General features: G+C 30.8%; 1 protein-coding gene across 3 annotated transcripts in view; it reads right to left on the bottom strand.

Annotated features, from left to right (window-relative positions):
• Positions 1–20,427, bottom strand: part of LOC129975910 (cobalamin binding intrinsic factor-like) — a 48,827-nt gene that overhangs the window by 13,800 nt on the left and 14,600 nt on the right. For all 3 annotated transcript variants that reach the window (XR_008785060.1, XM_056089195.1, XM_056089193.1), the window contains exons 4-7: positions 15,756–15,984; positions 13,532–13,779; positions 9,289–9,449; positions 4,247–4,424 (exon numbers count right to left, since the gene is read on the bottom strand). Coding sequence is in view for 2 of the 3 variants with exons in the window: in XM_056089195.1 (XP_055945170.1) it covers positions 4,247–4,424; positions 9,289–9,449; positions 13,532–13,779; positions 15,756–15,984 (816 nt within the window). In the remaining variant the exon portion in view is untranslated. The remainder of the gene's footprint in view (positions 1–4,246; positions 4,425–9,288; positions 9,450–13,531; positions 13,780–15,755; positions 15,985–20,427) is intronic.

The following is a 20,427-nucleotide window of genomic DNA, read 5'->3' as shown; positions in this document are numbered from 1 at the left end:
TATAAGTTGCTATTTTAAATTTATTCCAGAAATCACCCACTTGTGGAAGCTTGGAGAGGAGTTGCCAGATGAGGTGTTGTCCACGTCATCTGACGTGGTTCAAAGTGACGAGTTCCCTCCCCAAATAGCCTTAGTGTTGCCTTTTCTACAATTTTTTTTTTTCATTTTTGACTTAGAGATGAAATTTGTATGAGGAATTTCAGTGGAAAAAAAATTTAAAAATCGGTTTATTCTCTATCATTTTTAGGAATATGTGAAAAAAGATTTTAACTTCGAGCTGCGATTTTACATAAATCCCGTAAAACTTGTAAATATTTTTTCGTCAGATTTTTTTTAACAAAGGATATTTGAAACATCACGAAGGAAAACTTGTCAGGATAGGAGAAGAAACGAAGCAATCAAAATGAAAATGGCCGAAAAAAACGAATCACGGCCATTTCAATGATAAAGCAGATACTTTCAAGCCTGAAAAAGAGTTGCAAGTTATCAACAGGTTTTTTTTTACTATCATTTTTATTTATTTACTAGCCGCCTTTGGCGACCAGCCGGTTCACCAATCTTAATGTTCGTTAAAATTTTAATAAATAAATATTTTATGCAATTTCTACTTTAATAGCTTCTTCATCAAAATATTTTAAAACTTCAAATTTTGATTATCATATAATTCATTCATAATATTATAAAGGCCTTCAGTCATAACGTAATATGTATCTCTCTCATTTTCTGTTAGCACCCGTAGAATTTATGCTTTAAATTAAAGTGGAAAGAATTTATCTTCAATTAATATAATAATATTTTTTACTGAAACAAAGCATTTTTTTATAATCTGATTACTGAAAATAGAGTCACTCAGCGTTTAAACTTTATGGGCACTAAAGAATATCTTTTTAAATTTATGTAATATCTCATAGTTGGTATCAAGAGTTGGTCAACAAAATTTTCTTAGATTCATTATGAGCAGATCGATTAATTAACAATGTTTAAATTTAAATGCATCAAACACTAAGAAAATAAAACGAATCGTTTAAAATAAACGGTTGAAAACAGGTTTTAAAAAAACTACTTAAAAAACGATGTACTTAAAACTATAAGCATATACAAAAAATATATAACTAACATAAATACAATTTACTTACAAAAGCATGCAGCTAACCCAAAAATAATTTAAATCATCCATTGATAACGTTGTCATGGCAACAATCAGAACAGAATGCGCATGCGTGAATTTTCTTCGCCGGTTACGTAACTCAAATACGTGATTTTTTCTACGCCAGTTGGAGTAACGCTATGCGGATTAGAAATTTTTAATTTCCTTTATTCTGTTTTATTTTAATTCAAAAGTACTTCAGAATGAATCTGAAAGATTGATTCATTAACAATGTTTAATTTTAAATGCATCAATCATTAAGAAAATAAACAGAACCGATTGAAATAATTCGCCGAAAAATTTTAACCCTAGCCTCATTACTGTTGGGAGAAAAAAAACTGTAGCCTTTCTCGTTTGGCGCTGGGGATAATGGAAGATTTTTTTGGCGGGAAAGTTGGCGGTGGGGAAAATGGAAGATTTTTTTGGCGGGAAAGTTAGTTTTTAATTAATAATTAAAATTCGAAAAAAGAAACCCCAGGTGCACATTCCCAACCTCCAAGGTATACACGTACCAAATTTGGTAGCTGTATGTCAAACGGTCTGGCCTGTAGAGCGCCAACACACACACACACACACACACACACACACACACACACACACACACACACACACACACACATTGAGCTTTATTATAAGTACTAGCCGCCTTTGGCGACCAGCCGGTTCGCCAATCTTAATGTTCGTTTAAATTGTAATAATTAAATAGGTTGAACCGGAGTTTAACCCCCTTCTTCGCCAAGTTGCGATAACGCTCCAAAGCTGGCAATCTTTATTATGCACTATAATTGAACATCTGCTCCTTTGCTTTTGAACATTTCGCAAGGTCGTTGTTGGCGATTTTTAAAAATTGCTCCAAGCAGGAGGTTAAACTCCGGTCGTACCATTAAATATTTTACGCAATTCCAACTTTAATAGATTCTTCGACAAAATATTTTAAAACTTCAAATTTTGATAGTCATATAATTCACTCATAATATTATAAGGGCCTTCAGTCATAGCCTGATATGTATCTCTCTAATTTTCTGTTACCCCTCTTAGAAATTATGCTTTAAATTAAAGTGTAAATGATTAATCTGCAATTAATATAATAATATTTTTTACTGAAACAAAGCATTTTTTTAATACTATGATTACTGATAATAGAGTCACTGAGCGTTTAGACTTTATGGGCACTAAAGAATATCTTTCTTAATTTATGTAATATCTCAAGAATTTGTCAACAAAAATTTCTCAGATTCATCATGAACAGATCGATTTATTAACAATGTTTAATTTTAAATGCATCAAACACTAAAAAAATAAAATGAATCGTTTAAAATAATCGGTCGAAAACAGATTTAAAAAAATACTTAAAAAACGATGTACTTAAAACTATAAGCATATACAAAAAAGTATATAACTAACATAAATATAATTTAATTACAAAAGCATCCAATTAACCTAAAAATAATTTAAATCATTGAAAATAGGTTAAAAAAACTACTTAAAAAACGATGTACTTAAAACTATAAGCATGTACAAAAAATATATAACTAACATAAATACAAATTACTTAAAAAAGCATGCAACTAACCTAAAAATAATTTAAATCATTCGTTGGTTGCCATGTCAACAGTCAGAAAACAATGCGCATGCGTGAATTTTCTTCGCCAGTTACGTTAACGCAAGTGCGTGAATTTTTCTACGCCAGTTGGGGTAACGCTATGCAGATTATACATTTTTAATTTCCTTTATTCTGTGTTATTTTAATTCAAAAGTACTTCAGAATGAATGTAAAACATGGATTCATTAACAATGTTTAATTTTAAATGCATAAAACATTAAGAAAATAAACAGAATCGTTTGAAATAATCCACCGAAAAATGTTAACCCTAGCCTCAATTCTGTTGGGAGAAAAAAATAACTGAAAGTTGGCGGTGGGGAAAATGGAAGATTTTTTTGGCGGGAAAGTTAGTTTTTAACTAATAATTAAAATTCTAATTAAAATTTCAAAAAAAGGAACCCCAGGTGCACATTCCCGACCTCTAAGGTATACATGTACCAAATTTGATAGCTGTATGTCAAATGACCTGACCTGTAGAGCGCCAACACACACACACACACACACACACACACACACACACACACACACACACACACACACACACACACACACACACACACACACACACACACACACACACACACACACACACACACACACACATTGAGCTTTATTATAAGTATAGATAGATATACAATCCAATGAAATCATACTCAAATGCAATTGAAATAAAGAAAAATGTGAATTAGAATTGAAAACATTACATAGTCTAGAATATTTCTTCAGTAATCAACGGCTTTAGTTCGTTTTCCTGGGTATACATTTTTACGATATTAATGGAAAAAAAATTTATTCTGCGTTTTCTTTAGGACATATTAAGAAAGTCAATGAACAAAAGAAAATCGAAAATAAGCAAGAAAAATATGAATATATAAAATTCGTTTGCGATCAATTTACCACTCGTGTCTTTCAGGTGTGGAAATACAACTGATACTCATTAACATCCCAAAAACTCAAGAGCATCATCATCTTAAAAAATGCAATGATACCATTTTTCTTTTAAACTGTTTCTAATTCTAAGAAATATTCAACGTTTATACAAGAAATTTTAGGACGACATTACCTGAGTCACATGACAACATGCATGTGTTTTGTAGAAAAAATACACCCTATGTGTGGTATTCGAGTTAAATTTCCACACATCCTATAACAGAGACATCAATCGCCAGATTTCTCAGAATATATTCTATGCGAAACATTTTTAAACATGAAAGCTTAATAAAATCGCATAAGGCTAATTTCTGTGTCTGTAATACAGGAGGATTCTTATATTAATTGTCTATGTAGAGAGATATGAGCTCGAAATTTCGTTTGGAGTGTTTAAAAAGGATGAGGAACCCTCTTATTTTATGGAGAGCACATCAGTAATGAAACAATGATTGCTCTAAAAATATTTCTTAAGAGAATTCTTGACACTTATACATTTGCAGAAAAAATTCTTATTCACACCATTTCCCTCTCCCGTCTAATAGAAAAACTTTTTGAAATCGACTGACTCGCCACTGGCTCCTTGCTGCAATGGCCGGAACCGACGTCGAGCAGGCTTCTTCGATGGAGGACGGGAAGTGCGTAGTAGACTTCCAAGAGGGACTTGCTTCCGGTCAGTCCGTCTGTTAAAACCTTCATAGCCGAGTCAAGGTCGAAATCCGCATGAGATCCGTGGATCAACAAGGCCTGCGTCGAAGGAAATCAGAATTGGATAACCAACGAAATATATAAGCATTACAGATGTCTTTTATAAAAAAATACAAAGTATTTCAACCAAAAATGACAGTACAGAGCTTTTAAAAGAATACATCTAATAACAATGATGGAAATGTGTGTCTGTGTTTGGGTCGGCGCCAAACCGTTTGATTTAGAACTACAAAGGAGGCACCTCAAAGAGATTCTTTTGCAATTTTAATTCATTGAAAATTAAGCTGAATTTGGGCAATCATTTCGGAAAATTCTACAACAGAAAAATGATTGTTATACCATTTCAAAATTAAAAAAAAAATGTCTTTTTAGCTATAACAATTTAATAGTGGAGTAAATTTTACCTGAATTTCAAAAATTTTTAAAAATATTTTTTTTGGCTATTTATTTAAAGACAGATTACGCTGTTGCCTAACGATCCATGATGCACTGCTGCAACTTTTCAAATAAAAATTTCCATGTTTCATTAAATATTTAATTGCATGATTTTCTTTCCATTATTGAAAACTAAGGTCAATGACTTCTGTTTAATATACGTCTCATTTACAAAACGAATTAAAAAAAGAAGAGAAACAATAATGCGAAATTTTGTAATAGATGAACTGAATATTTGCATTTTTAATACCGATATGATATCATAGGACTTGTCCCCATTGGAAAAAATCATGTATACAATGAGGAAATCATCTGCAAGTATATTAAATTAACATTGTTTTAATATCTGGCAAATGAAGAGAATCATGGATATGAAATGAAGTCAAAGTTATTTAATTGAAATTAAATATGACCAATATGATCTGCGAACCAAATGATAGCCATAAGATGCTGGTAACGATTAAATTTAAAATGTCTTTTAGGTTAAATAGTTTTGTTAAATTATTTACAGTCGAACAACATTCACGAAATTTATAGTCGAACAACATTCACGAATTCATTTTTGAATTCATTCACGAAAAGAATATGTTTCTCAAAAGGAAATAAAACATATCATTGTAAAATGTCAAGGAGAATTAAATGAATTACTAGAGAAGGAATAAATGATTTTCGATAAGGTAGAGTATTTTATTTACTATCTTATCAAGTGACAGCATAATGTTCTTGAACAGAGCCGATCGGCAGTGCGTACAATAATGCCTGAAAAGACTTAGAGAGTCGGAATTTTTTCAATGAATGTGCGATCATTAAACGTGGCGAACATTTAGTATTATTGCTCGCAGCTTACTTTATACATAATGGTTAGTACATTTAGTGAGCATTAATACTGGCTTACAGGCTGGTTGCCAAAGGCGGCTAGTAAATAATAATACACGAGAATTTAAATAGCAGTAATGGATTAAATAGGAGCAACATGAATCAGTGCAAGCAGAAGCAAAGCTCGTTTGGAATCGCGTTCCACTTTGCTAATATTGCATATCCAATAATATGCATGTATTGCGAAGGACAAATATATGTTCTTTTAGAAATGAATTCTTTCTTTTAGTACCTACGATTTGTGGTCTTAATGGTTATCGTTTCTGTTCCTCATATATTTTGTTTTTTCGCACTACTGTATTCTTCATATGGGAAGCGATGCAAGGTAATGCATTTGGAGGAAGCAAATCTTTGGTATTGGCAAGTATTATCCAGCATTGATTGCGGTGAAATTGATATATTCGGATTCCAAGTATTCAAGATGTTGCTTTTTGGGTATGAATATCTGTTTTTAACCAAAACAGTTCAATATATATCTTTAAAACGATGCAAGAATAATAATTCTTAAAAAGAATTTGCAATTCATAGATACTTAAAATATTTTTAAAAAGTAAATTCCGTTGAAACTGTATTGGTTACAACTTCAGTCTATAATATATAAAAGTTACAGAGTTCATTTATTTCAACTGAAATAATATTAAAAAATGATTGTCCACCATAAGTTTTTAATAATTGTAATTTCCATATTTTAAGATGTTTGCATTTATTAATCGATTTATCTTGAATTTGTCTTTTTATTTTTCACTTACATATGCTGTGCACTTTCAAGATAATAGGAACAAACCCTTGATTGCTTATAATAACATTCCCCGTCTTCCTCATCTGATAATTGGCATTCCTACCAGAGGTAACGTCACCTATTATCACACACATTGTTAAGTGCCTCCGGACTGCCATATGGGGGAATCGCCTTCGGCAGTGGAGTCATTGTGTCTGGTCATTAGTTATATACAGATAAAGGACAACATATGTGCATTTCGTCGTTTCAAAGAGATCCATCATATCTTCAAGAAAGAAGAACGTCAAACCATCCGGATGTTAAGCTTTATTCCATTAAGAAGCGCTCCTCACATTTCGAGGAACGTTCAATCACCAGCAATCGTTGGCATTAAGTGTCGAAGTCAGGTGGACTTTAGCCGGTGTTAGCTCTGAATTGAATATGTGTTCGGGATGGGTCAGCTACAAAGGTGAATCATTAATAGACATTTCTACGATCGACTGGAGACCATTGAGGGAGCATTGCAGAGCAGTTATTAGGTGATAAAGAATTCAAGTGCATCAATGAGAAAGTCAGAGAAGGAGATTTGATGGAAATAAAATGCGGGATTTTGGTTTTGAAAGAGAAGAAGAGCAACGAGAGCCATTTTAAGGAGGATTCGGAGAGACGTGAGTGTTTGTGAGACACTCCGTGTGATTCGGGTTTCTGAGTTAAGTTCAACCCGATAAAGATCGGTGGATTTCTGGAGTGGTCCCTGGAGTAGTCGTTTGAGCTAACAGCCTGTTAGCGTTTTTTGTCGTGTTTATTCTCCGAATTGATTGAGGAATTATTTCATGATGAACCTTCAACTGTTGTGTGAATTTTGTAAATAATATTTACCTAGATGAAAACAACTTGTTTTTGTGTACATATATAAGGCTGTAAATAAAAGAATTGTTTGTTACGCTTCTCTTTTATTTGATAGGTCAGGATCAAGACATTACAGTATATTCTATAGAACTTCATCATTCATTTATTTGAATTTTAAGTTGTTTGCATATTAAGCTAATTGCTTAGTATTTTACTTTGCTTAAGAATTTTAATATCTTATATTTCAGATGATTTCATAGTTTCTGTCTGAATTTCACTCTCAGGTGCTTTACAAAAGCATTTCATTCATAATTACATAAACGGATTATTCATTTACTATAGCCAAAAGATTGCTGAATCAAAGAGGATTTCATATATTATTGATTTTTAAAATATTTAAAATCTCTTTCCATTCTAGCATTTTTGACTAGAATTATGAAATAGATTTGAAACGTTTTCTGAACTAAATACCATCTCCAAATTTAAACTATAATATCAAATTTTATTATTTTTATAATGCATCACTATGTAAATATTTTTTTTTAAAAAATTATGATCGATTCGCACTTTTACGTCGAAACATCAAATTATAGAAGTGTCTTAGAACTTGATTCGGTTCATTTTTAATCTTATTTACACCACAACAATAATGTGCCCACAAAAGAGTATTTAGTGTCATCGCAAAACAGCTGCGTCGTAGCTAAAACAACGAACGAGAAGCTATTGTGAAATACATTTTAAATAAATTTAAAAATTCTTTAGAATTAGAGGAGAAAATTTAGGAAAATAAAACTGGTAATACAAAACAAATACATTTTAAAATGGTATGAAAAAGTTCTAAATTTTTATTTAGTGTGGCAAAAATTCTTAAATCTCTATTAAATTTTAATTAAAAAATAATAACACGTTTTTTACTGAACACTTAATGGCTGATCAAATGGTAACCGACAAAAATTTATTAGTTTCATTTGAAATTGTCTAATCAGTTTGAACGATATTTGCATCATACATTTTTCATTAATCAGCTAATAGATAATATCCAGTTTATAAATATTATAAATTCGAAATTTTATTAATCCAACTCGGAGATCATGAGAAGAAAGACGCCTGCTAATACATTCTATCCTACTTTGATTTTGTTATGTGGTAACTTACACTTCTAAAAACAACTCGATATCACACATTCAAATACTTCACGATATGTCATGTCGTCAATGAATAGAAAAGGAATTCGAAAATGTGAAGGAGACGAAAAATAAAAGCAATAAGATATGTAATTTCTGTCAAATCACAAAAAATTGGTATAATAGATGAAATTACCCATTAATACAGAATTTAAAAATGCAACTTGTATAATGAGATTACTTTTTCATAAGATGAAGGCAAATGACCATAATTGACAACATTCAAAGTATTTTTAGAGCTGAGCATCTTAATTTAATTCAATTCATAGCAAGAAATTCTCTATTAACTTATGGAGGAATGCAATACGATATTTTTAAACGAATGATTATTAAAGACATAACAACGCAATGAAATAACTACATTTCTTCTTAATTACTGAAAGATCTGCTGCAAAATTAGGCGAAAGACCGCAGTTAGAATAGAAAATGAACACATGAAACGTTTACTTGATTTTATAAGAAAAATATTTAATTGTAGCAGATATTTACTTGGTAAGTATTTGTAAAATTATGGTTTAAATTATCTTCTTTCAACAAATTAAAAGACTTAAATATGATCTTCTGTATATTTTCAAAATATAAATTAAGGAGATTCCAAAGCCAATTCAAGTCTGTCTAGATTCAAAAACATCCAGGCATCACAAGTAAAACAGATGTTTACGACCCCCTCCCCCCCTCATTTGTAGACTAGGGATGAAAGAAGAGACCAAAAATGGCTTAGGGAATGGAAAAGTATAAGAGGGATCAGATCTTTAAGCCTCTCAACATCCATATCCACTAGGAACACAACCCCCGATGTCTATCGGGGGTTGTGCTAGGAAGGTGGAAGCGTTGGAATTACCTGAGTGACGAGTGCGGTTGTCTTTAAATGATCGATGGTTCCGTTTCTGAATGGGTGCTGCTTAAGGTCCAGCAGCATATCCTTGAGAATGCTTTCATCCACAGGCACGTCGCTGTGGGAAGATAGGCAGGACACGGCCATGCTGGCTAAGGCCTGAGAATCTGCAAAAAAAAAAAAGTTAACGATATCTTTTTATGCTCTATGCATAAGGTATATATCAATGCATAAGGTGTCAGGAGAAATACGAAATAAATAATATTAATGTTTTGAAAAACTTATTACTTAACCGAGTTATAATAAATTTAATGCTTTTTCAATTATACATTTAGCTTTACTTCGGTGCAAGGGCACGCATTATAATTCACGCACGGTGACAAATGCTGTTCAACGCAGCAGATCTCTCCATCCCCATAAACAATTCATTCCTTAAGTGAAAAAGTGTGGTAAGAAGATGAAATCTGTTGTCACATTTTCCCTATTATGAAGCTGAAATAAAGAAAAGGCTATGTAAAAATGTGACATGACATAAATGGTACCTTAGAGGTACTTTTCCATGAAAGTGAAGCAATGCTTTGTAATAACGGGGCGGGAAATTCAGCAAAATTTCTCTAATTTAGTATTGTAAATGGCTTTCCAAATTAAATATCAGAGAATTATATTATGTTTGAGATCCCGTTTACGTTAGTTTTTTTTTTTTTTTTTTGTTAGACAATGTAAGTTATGATCGTTTATGACCCTTATCGTGTAAAGTATCTAAACCTTTAATAGCAATGAAATAGGATTATGTTTTAGCTTATGTATTAAATACACTTCTGCAACTTGAAATATATTATATACTTGTAATATATATGTCAAATCAATATTAAAATTGAAACAGGCTCTTGTTTAAAATCAAATAAAGCGTTTTCATTCAGGGGTGATGTGGAAAGGATCTCCATTATACTCATCAGATGGTTTGAATGCTCTCTACCCTTTTGAAAATAAAAGTTTTTGCCGGTTCGCTCTCCACCCTTTTGAGTATGAAGCATCCATCTTTGAAAAAAAGGCAGTGCATTCCGATACTGAGTGGTAACATTTTTTGCACCGAGTTGGATCTAAGTAAGGAAAAAAAAAAGATTTATTTGTCACAGTCTAATTTTCATGTTTTCAAACATCCCTTTCCTTGTTTTCGTATGACATTTATGTCAATCTTCATTTTCGCTAAAGACATTAATAAAATACCCCTTTCTATATAAATCAGAACAAACCAGTTTAATTGTTGGAAACAACGGAAATGCATCCCAACAGATAGTTGTTTTGATAAATAACAGCCCATTCCAACAATGAATTCATTATTTCAAAGACATCTGTTGTTGAATGTTGGCTATTGTTTATTCTGCAAAACATAAGAAAATTTAGAATGTAAATTTACATTGTGAGGAACGCAACATAGTCTTCTCACTGCTAATATTTATCTTATTTGAACTTTAAAACGTGAAATTGTATTGAAAAGAAAAATGGATGTAACAATGCTGGAAAATGTGCTGCTCTTATGGAGCTGGTTTACGATCAGACTCTTTGATTTCTCATATTTCGACCTTATACTCGATTTGGCGCTCCTTTTAGTAATGGAGATCTGTGAAGAAAAGCAAGACGCCCCATCTGAACATCGCAAAAAGATTTCAAGCAAAGACAAGAAAGGAAAATCAAAATGAAATGACGGAGAAGAAGATTTCATTTCAGTAGAATTTTTAATGCTCAGAGAAATTGAAAAATTTGAAGAATCAGCAACAGGTAAATAAAAAATGAAATACTGCTGCACCTCTGTGAAAAAAAAAAAAAAAACCTATAAAAGCAAGAAAAGGACAAAAAAAAAAAAAAAAAGAGGAAATGAAAAAAAAAAAAAATACTATATAATTTGAAAATTAGAAAAGACAGTAGAAATTTTTCAGTGTCCAAATTCTAGCAAAGCAAAATTTCTGAGAATCAAAATTAAAAAAAAATGTGAAGCAAGATAAAGATAATATTAAAAAAAGCATAGAATATCTAAGAAATCAATAAAAAAAATAGTACGATACCAGAACCAGAGGAGCAGCTACAACTAATTATTAGTTCAACAACTATGTTATTTCAAAAAGATTTAAAAAATTTTTACATGTCTTGTAATTATCTGTAGTTTTGTTTATTTTGTAAAAAAAAAATTGTATATACTGTAAATAATTGATAAATTGAGTTTCTGTATATTTTTTAAATATGTATATACTGTAAATATTTGTGTTTTTGTATATTTTGTATATATTGTAAATAATTTGTAAATATTTGTGGTTTTGTATTTTTTGTATAATGTTGTATATATTGTAAATAATACGTAATTTTTTTGTATTGATATGTTTAGATTTTTCTATTTTTCTCATGTGAATTTTTGTTCATTATTTTATAAAATATTAAATAAATTGAAACATTACTTATAAAAAAAACACATAAATATTAAAACTTAAACGTCAAAAATAACAAAAACTAAAATTTTAACTAAAAAATACAAAAACAAATTCTATAAACATAAAAAAATAAACGAAATTAAATCAAAAAATTCTAAAAATTGAATAATGCTAATAATAAAAACTACAAAATATACAAAAATTATTTATTAAAAATTTAAAATTAAAATGAGAAAAAATATAATGAAATGTAAAAAAATGTATAATTTTTTTGTGTCTGTATATTGTTGGTGTGTAATAAATATACATGAAAAAAGATGAGTGTGTCTTCATTTTTAGTTGGTGTAGTTATTTTATATAGTTTATAATTTTCCTCTAGATAAATTACTTTTCCTTGTTATATATATATATATATATATATATATATATATATATATATATATATATATATATATATATATATATATATATAACCTTTTCCCTTTAAATTACAAATTTATGCCAGAATAGCTTTTAACATGCTGTTATTTATACAAGAGCAATAAACTTGTTTGAATAGGAATCAAGATGAATCAAAATGTAACAGCCAAGTATTATTACTGCTTAGTGTTACTTGCAAGCACTGTACCTGCGTATAAACTGTCTCTTATAAGTATCATATGCAAAAGTTGCCGTCGTCGGGACAATCAAATACAGTCGGGCTCTTGGAAGGATGACTGTCATGTGCTGCTGGCATCTCCTTTGAGTGCTTGACTCATGGACTTTGCTGGTTGCTTTACATCAAATGGAATTAATAACAACATCAGATACAATACCTGCGAATGAAACGTTATATGCAGGTTAAGAACAAATCGATAAGTTGTGAATTCTAATCATTTTTTAAAATATTATTCGTAAATGAAATTATCTAAACTATTTTCCATTTTTTGTTGAGATTAAATTATTTCGATAGTTTTTATAAACATTTAATCATTTTTCAATATTAATCATATTCAATCATCGAGAATTTGTTATTAGAGTCGGATAATGCTTTTGCGTCTATTATGACTAGGGATCAAAGGTAATGAATAGACACTGTGCACATTCAATTGAAATTTTCTCTTAAAGGATTAACCGAATGGTCCTCCAATAATATATAAAATTAAGAATTATTATAAGCAAATTAAAACATAAATTGTTTTAAACTTGTTTGATTACAAACTGTGTGTTCCAAAAAAAGTGCAAAAAAAAAAAAAAAATCAGTTTCACGACTGAAAAGATGAACATAAAAACGGAGTAAAACAATAGAGCGATCGACCGAGTTAGTTAGACTTCATTTGATCTTTCATAATTCTGAGGTTGGTTAACAGCAGCCAATTCAGCATCTTCCGATGAAAATTTACTATTTGCCAAAAGGATTATTAATAGATTAATACTATTTAATCATTGCTTTCGGATCTCCGATTGACGCAGAGTGATGAGCAAATTTAATTGTTGTCGAATATTTTACCTTTTTGTCTGAGAAAACCTGAAATGCTACTGAAATACACTGAATGAATGCATCGGTCAACATCTTGTGTTTAGTAAGTTAAATCAAATCCATGAGAAGCTTAAAAAAAGTGCGTGTATGTATCAAAATACTGAAATGTCTAGCAACGAAACACTACGTTTCATACTCTCACAACATAAAAGAGTTGTTATACAAGGGAAAAAATATAGACAAACCGTTCAGAAAATACAGATAGTATACTGAATGTGACTATACCTGAAAATAATGTTTTATTCGAAGGTACAGTGCTTGCAAATAAACTTTTCGATTATTAAATGCATGCTTAAATACCGCTTGCCTGTCCAGGATGGCCTTCGATGCAAATTACATGCGGCGGTCACTTTCTCCAAATCTTTGACCGTCATGGTGTCCCCTGCGTTACACAAAGCGAGGATCAGGAATGGGCTGACGTAGCTCCCGGCTTCGTCCACCCTCTTGCGCAACTCTCGAACCAGGTCGTCGCCGTAGAAGTCTCTGGGGTCTACACAAGCTACCAGCAATGCGTGGATGTAAAGGGCGAGCTCCTGTGAGCTGATCCATTTATCTCTGGAGATAAAGACGAATTGGCATTAGTTACAAATTGCTTTAACTGGACAAAAAAATAATTTTTGTAAAAAATTGTAAAAAAATGTATACATTGTAAAAAAATGAAGTTTTATTTCATTTTTTTTGTCTTCCAGATAGTGTTCTTTCATTTAATATAAATTTATTTATAAACTAGCTAAACGCCATTTCGAAACTGATTGTTAGATGAATTTTCTGTTTCAAAATGTGACGTTTACTAATTTATTATAAATGATTATTAAATAATTGATTATAAATGTATTATTAAATAATTGAGACGTCTAGCTGGTAATTCATATATACATTTTTTATTAATGTTGTGATGAAGAGGACGACACATGAGCCAACACATGACTACCTGACTGTCTTTAGAATATTAATTTAATATGTCAGATTTATTATGCTCCAGACTGAGACTCAGAATGTATCCCTAATAAATCTGGGCCTCGGAACAGTCATCCACCAAACCCGAAATTCTATCATCACTACCTCAGCTCCCCACTCGCAGCATCTCAGCTGATACAAAAAGTTTGCCACACTTATTCAATTCTAGTTCAATAAGTGTTATAAGTAATCAGAAATATTCATAGAATTCGTAATTAAAGAAAACTAATTTTAAACTGAACCTACTTTTCCTGTTCAAAGAAATGAATCATTTTGGCTTGTTTCAATAAATATTATCAGATAAACAATTTTAAATAAATAAAGAATAAGCAATAAACAACTTGCGGGAATTATTGTAAAAACAATTCATAAATAAACAAGAAATGTTGAAATATATATATATATATATATCCACCAAGTATTAAATCCATCAGCTGAACAAAACTTTGATTCACTTCCAAGAGTTACATTCTCAACATTTTTTGCTGCACTTATCTTTGGCGAAAATATTTTAGGGAACAACAAATAAATCAATTGAAAGCCGAAACTCGCGAGTTGGAACATATCTACGAGAGACGTTTTCGAAAATTGGAAATAATATTGAAATGGAAATGTTTTGCTCGATATTAAATTGAAAAAGAAATCATTTATTTAGATTTGGAATAAAAACGATTTTAAATATATGTATATATATGTGCTATTTTAAATATTCGATAATGACAAATTTTGCAGTTTTCGATTTATTTAATAATTATCTTTGCTTAAAAATGAAGCAATCTTGCCACTTCAACTAAAAATAGCACACAAAAAATGCAGTTTTCAACAATTTTTTTTGAAATTCCCGGATGCGTATTGTAAGATTAAACTACATGTTAAATAATATGCATTACCTCATTTAGAAAATTTGTTGAATATGGAATGCCAAATCATGCAATTTGATCAGTATTCAATAATTTCTCGAAAAAATAATTAAGAATAGGAGCTTTGTTCCAAATATAACACGAATATCGAAGTTGTTTCACATATTTTTGAATTCGCATATTTGAAATAACGTTTCTTTTCTATAAAAGTAATTCCTAAGTACATCATGTTATGTAATAGCTTGTTAATAGAAAATCCTCTTCTTTCAATATGGCACATTAATAAAACAATATTTATTCAAGAGTTATTAGATTATAAGTATGCGTATTTACACCACGCATCGTAACATTTATTTGTCATTATTTTTGTATTCTTAAAGCATATGTGCGAAATATTTAAACGAAATGAAATTGATTTTGAAGTAACTAGATACTATACTGCATTCAGTTTGTATTATGATTTTATTTTAAATCAAAATATTCGAATCAAGTCAAACTAATCAAGCTACTGAGAATGCTTAAATTCCGTTCGAAAATTTCAAACTATCTTTTTTATATATTTTACATTTAACTATCTTTTTTATGTATTTTACATTTAACTATCTTTTTTTCATATATTTTACATATATATATATATATATATATATATATATATATATATATATATATATATATATATATATATATATATATATATATATATATATATTTTACTTCGCAAGGCGATGCAGAAGTTGAATCGTGAGCTCGTAACGAATTTCCTCGCCAGTATGATTTTCAGGGCTGAATGTGGAGCTGTCTGCCAAGTGCAAAGCGACGGCGATTCGGTGGACCTGAGACCCCCAACGATCCGTCCTGGAACCTGATTTCCTTCTTCTCATAATCCATGATTTCAGTTCTGTTTTCAGAGCAAGGACATCTGTTGCTTCCGTTGTATTGCTTTCTGAAAAGAACAGAATTTTTTACAAAACAGTCGAAACATAATGGATATCACATACACATAAAGCTTTTTTTTATGGTTTTTATTATCATCCCATTGATGACGGGACATATTTCCTTAGTGAAGGGTTGTACCGTGGCCGGTGATAAACCTTAGGACTTAACTACATTTCTCACCAGTGCTGCTGTTGCGGCTATCTCGTCATTTAGGATTATTTATCCGTGTGCCTTCGGACGGGTCGGAGAGTCAGTGATATGACTTATTATTTTTATTAAGAAATTTAATATAACAATATATAACTTTCAAACTTTAATTACAAAGAATTGCGAAGGAAGGTGTGGATAGTACACTAGAATTTCTTCTTTCATTCTTTAAATTGAATTTTGAAATGCGGTTTTCTCTTTTAATATTCCATTTCCAAAAGAAATAGAAAATGTTCGATGCTTTAGATATTGCCTACAATAAAAATGAAATAAGTGGTTTAGAAAAAAAAATTATTAATCAGTAATATCATATTATCATTTGTTTACAAGCAAGCAGTTCTTTCAAAATTCTTCTAACTACCGAGCATCATTTCTTTTCCCTAATAAAGGGGTCCTTTTATCTAGTTTTAAATGTTGTTTTTTTATCCTATTTGTTTCGGCCTTCCGGACGCATAACGTATATTGTGATCAAAAGTCTACCTATACGTACTTTAATAGACATTTTTCTTACATGTTGATTTTATATCTATTTTTGCAAATTGTCATTTATTTAATACTAGTCGACCCCCCCCCCTAGCGTTGTCCGTGGCATAACATCCAAGAGGAAAAAGTAGCTTTAAACTTAAGTCCAGGCCTCCCCCCGATATGACATGGCATGTCACGCAAAATCAAACAAACATAAAAATACATTTAGAAATTATCAAAGATAGCTGCAAAACAATTTTTTATAACACACGTTCAGAAATATTTAATTAATCAGAAAATTTTTTTATAAAGGTAAAAATATGATATGTTTCATAGACAAAACAATTCACTAAAAATATACAATAGAGAAGCTGTTTTAAAAATTTAAAAACATGCAAATAAGTCATTGTACCCTCTGTTCCACACTTGTTTATCAACTTTGTATAATCTGATATGAAAATAAAATTCAGCTTGCTTCATAATATTTCTTTGTAAAATATATTGGCTGGGTGATCATTTCGCTCGTCATGAGATTCATTCTATCTCTGTAATTCAATTGCAGTGCGATTAAAAGAGAGACGGTGACTTCTATCAACAGAGGACACTCATTCCCTAAATGTGGACATTCCTTCTCTGATATTCGTGAACCGAACATTTCTTTCCTCTACATTTTTATTGTCGTTCAACAAACGAAGCGTTTTGGTGTTTAATGTGCTCCGGCCAGGGTTGGATTTCATTTTTTGGAACATATGAGTTTTGAATCACTGTTTAAAATCACATGTAAACGAAGAAAAATATCACATATGCATACCACAGCTCTTGCCATTTGCGTATGCACAGTTTAAGATTTTCGCACATGGGCGGATAAATGCAAAGTACAGGTACTGTTGCTTTATTCATGCGCGAATCATAGTAGGAAAATAATTAAAATCGCAATTTTAAAACTCCTTTTTTATTTTTATATGACTTTAATATACCAAAACCTTCCCCAATAAATGCCTTACAAAATGATACAGATATCCTCACTATCAGTTAAGTATACCTTGAGTTTTTATCTTTCAAACATACAGACGCTTTCAGGAGACTTCACTTTATACTATGCATAGATTAGAGAATTAACATTACCTACACATAGCAATTGTCTCGTACCTCCAGGATTCAATATTTTCTACCCACATTTTTGTACATTTTTCGTTCATTCGATTTATTCCAAAATGTCTAAAGCTCTTGTTTTCTTTCTTTTTTTATTATTTTCATCAGAACAATGTTTTAAACTTTTTGTCTAGGTAAACACATAAGCTGCTCAAATCTGGATAAGCACACAATTCTATTTCTGCTCACTCCGAAGTCAATCCATCTGATAAAAAAGACACTGAAAAATACAGCTGTCAGCAAATGCAAAAAAAAATTGTAGCGGCAGCCTGTTTATTTACATTTAGGTCTCTGGAATGCCAAAAGTCAGAAGCAGAACCAAATAACACATTTGCTGCGATTCACTGCGAACTTAAGAGTCATTTAATCACATTGGTAGCTAAAATAAAATTTCTTGAATATCTGAACGATAAAAGTAGATGAATTTAGAAATCTTCAAATGACAGACTTTCAGTAGATAGTATATATTAACATAACGGTGTTTAACGATGGAAAAGAATAACAGTGACATGGCAGAATTTTCTTCTGTTATGTAAGCAGATAATAAGAATTACAGTAAATAACCAAAGAACTGTAAAATGCTAAATGTAAAACAATTTAACTTGAAATTTTAGACAAAGAAATACGCTTCTATGAATTAAAAATTTTTTCTAAAGTATCCAGCAGGAGCGTCCTCGGCGCCACTTTTTCTTGTACTCAGACAATCAAGCAACTTTTTTTTTTGTTCTTCTCTCTTCCTCTGCATTCCCTGAACATATAATGGGGAGGAGGTTAAGTAGAGGGCGAGACGACAAACTCTGGAAAATTGCAACAGTCCGCAAACGGCCCCGATTTCCGTGATGCAATATGACGAGTTTTGTACTTCATAGTATAATGAAGAAAGCTGAGTATTCTTTTTGGAAGCCTTCCTTTCTATATATAAAGCACAAAATCTGACGCAGCTCGACAAAACCGAACACCCATTTCAAATGCAATCTGAACAATTGCATTTTGCATCTATCGAATTCTCATAGAAATGAACACACATCTATTGTTCGTTCACCAGAAGTTGGCACTTGGCACCGCCCTCGTCACGTGGGATCAGACGATACTATTTCGATGATTTCGGAAGGAGAAAGTGATCGGTGTCAAGAAAGGTTGCCAATTGGCGATCGTTAGCTTTTACCCTTTTTTATATTATCATTTCAGTGAGACAATTGACGAATTCCCTGAGTTATTGACTGACATTCAACATACCACACAAAATGTACATCTTTTAAGAGATTTTAAGCTTAATTTGTTGTCTTTTTCTAGCTGAAAACAATGCTGAATAAAATCTTTATGTTTTAAGCTGATCAAAATAAATAAAATCTAGCCATAAGGATATTTATTTTATATAAGCTTTTTTCATTACTTCATACCAAATTATCAAGGAAAATTTCTAAAAAGAGATAGACATCAATTTTATCAATGCTACTATATTTTATAAAACAATTTATTATTTCATGTTTAATCTGTGCACTATTAAAAATAGATAGTTCAAATTTCAAAATAATATACAATACCTAGTATTGTTAACACTGAAATTTTGTTGCTGCAATTGACATTTCCATTTATAAAATTTATTAAAAGTTGCAAAAAATATAAATTTGGTTTAAAATATATTTTTCTTAAATTTGATAAATAAGTTACAGTTATTATTTTTTGGAATGAGACATAATTCAGAATCTAGTTATAATAAAGAATCCTGATTTAAATTATTTCATGAATAAAAATAGTATTTAAAAAAATTGCATTACCTTTGTAATATTAGAACTTGCTAATAAATAAAACATCAACTAGGCATTTATTCATACTGCTTGAACTGATAAATTTTATTCAAATGTTTCTAATTAAAAATAACCAAAAGGAAATGAAAACTGTAGGAATTAGAATTAATGTTCATCGTCATAACTATCATCAGTGTCATCATCACTAAAATTGCTCTCGGTATCAGAATCCGAATTGATGTTGAAAGAGATGTTTTCCACGACTTCTTCGACAATGCCATCAGTTTCCCAATACTTCTTTTCAATGTGTTCGATATGTTTGCAATGTTTTTCCCATCTCATATTTCCAATATTTATCATGGCTTCCGAAGCAAGACTTTCAAGACGTTGAAAACTCATGTCGGCAGTCGCATTTCTCTCTCGCATGTAACGTTTAACATCCGCTCAAATTAATTCTATTGGGTTTAAGTCACAATGGTATGGGGGAAGTCTCAAAACATTATGACCTTGTTCTTTTAGAATTTCGTCAATGAAATATTTTTTTTTCGCCACTTGCATTTGCAGAAATCAGTTCAAGTAACTGAACTTTTCGCCTTTTTTTTATCATACGGGATTTGCTTTTTTTCCAACCAGGCACACATTTTATCCTTTTTTGAGCTTTTTGTGGGTACGGGATCCATTACTTTTGTGTGATAAGCTGCATTATCCATAACTATTACCGAATTCGTTGGAATATTAGGTAGAAGCTTCTCAACTATCCATTTTTTAAAGTTATCAGAGTTCATCTGCCCGTGATAATCTCCAGTTGCAGATCCAGCTTTAAATATTAATCCAACATTTGGAACAAAACCAGATTCTGATCCATCATGAACCACAAT

The sequence above is a fragment of the Argiope bruennichi genome, chromosome 7 (genome assembly GCF_947563725.1).
Source record: "Argiope bruennichi chromosome 7, qqArgBrue1.1, whole genome shotgun sequence".
NCBI classification, from domain to species: domain Eukaryota; kingdom Metazoa; phylum Arthropoda; class Arachnida; order Araneae; family Araneidae; genus Argiope; species Argiope bruennichi.
Note: the sequence above shows the minus strand (reverse complement) of the source record. Positions and strands in the feature narration are given on the sequence as shown.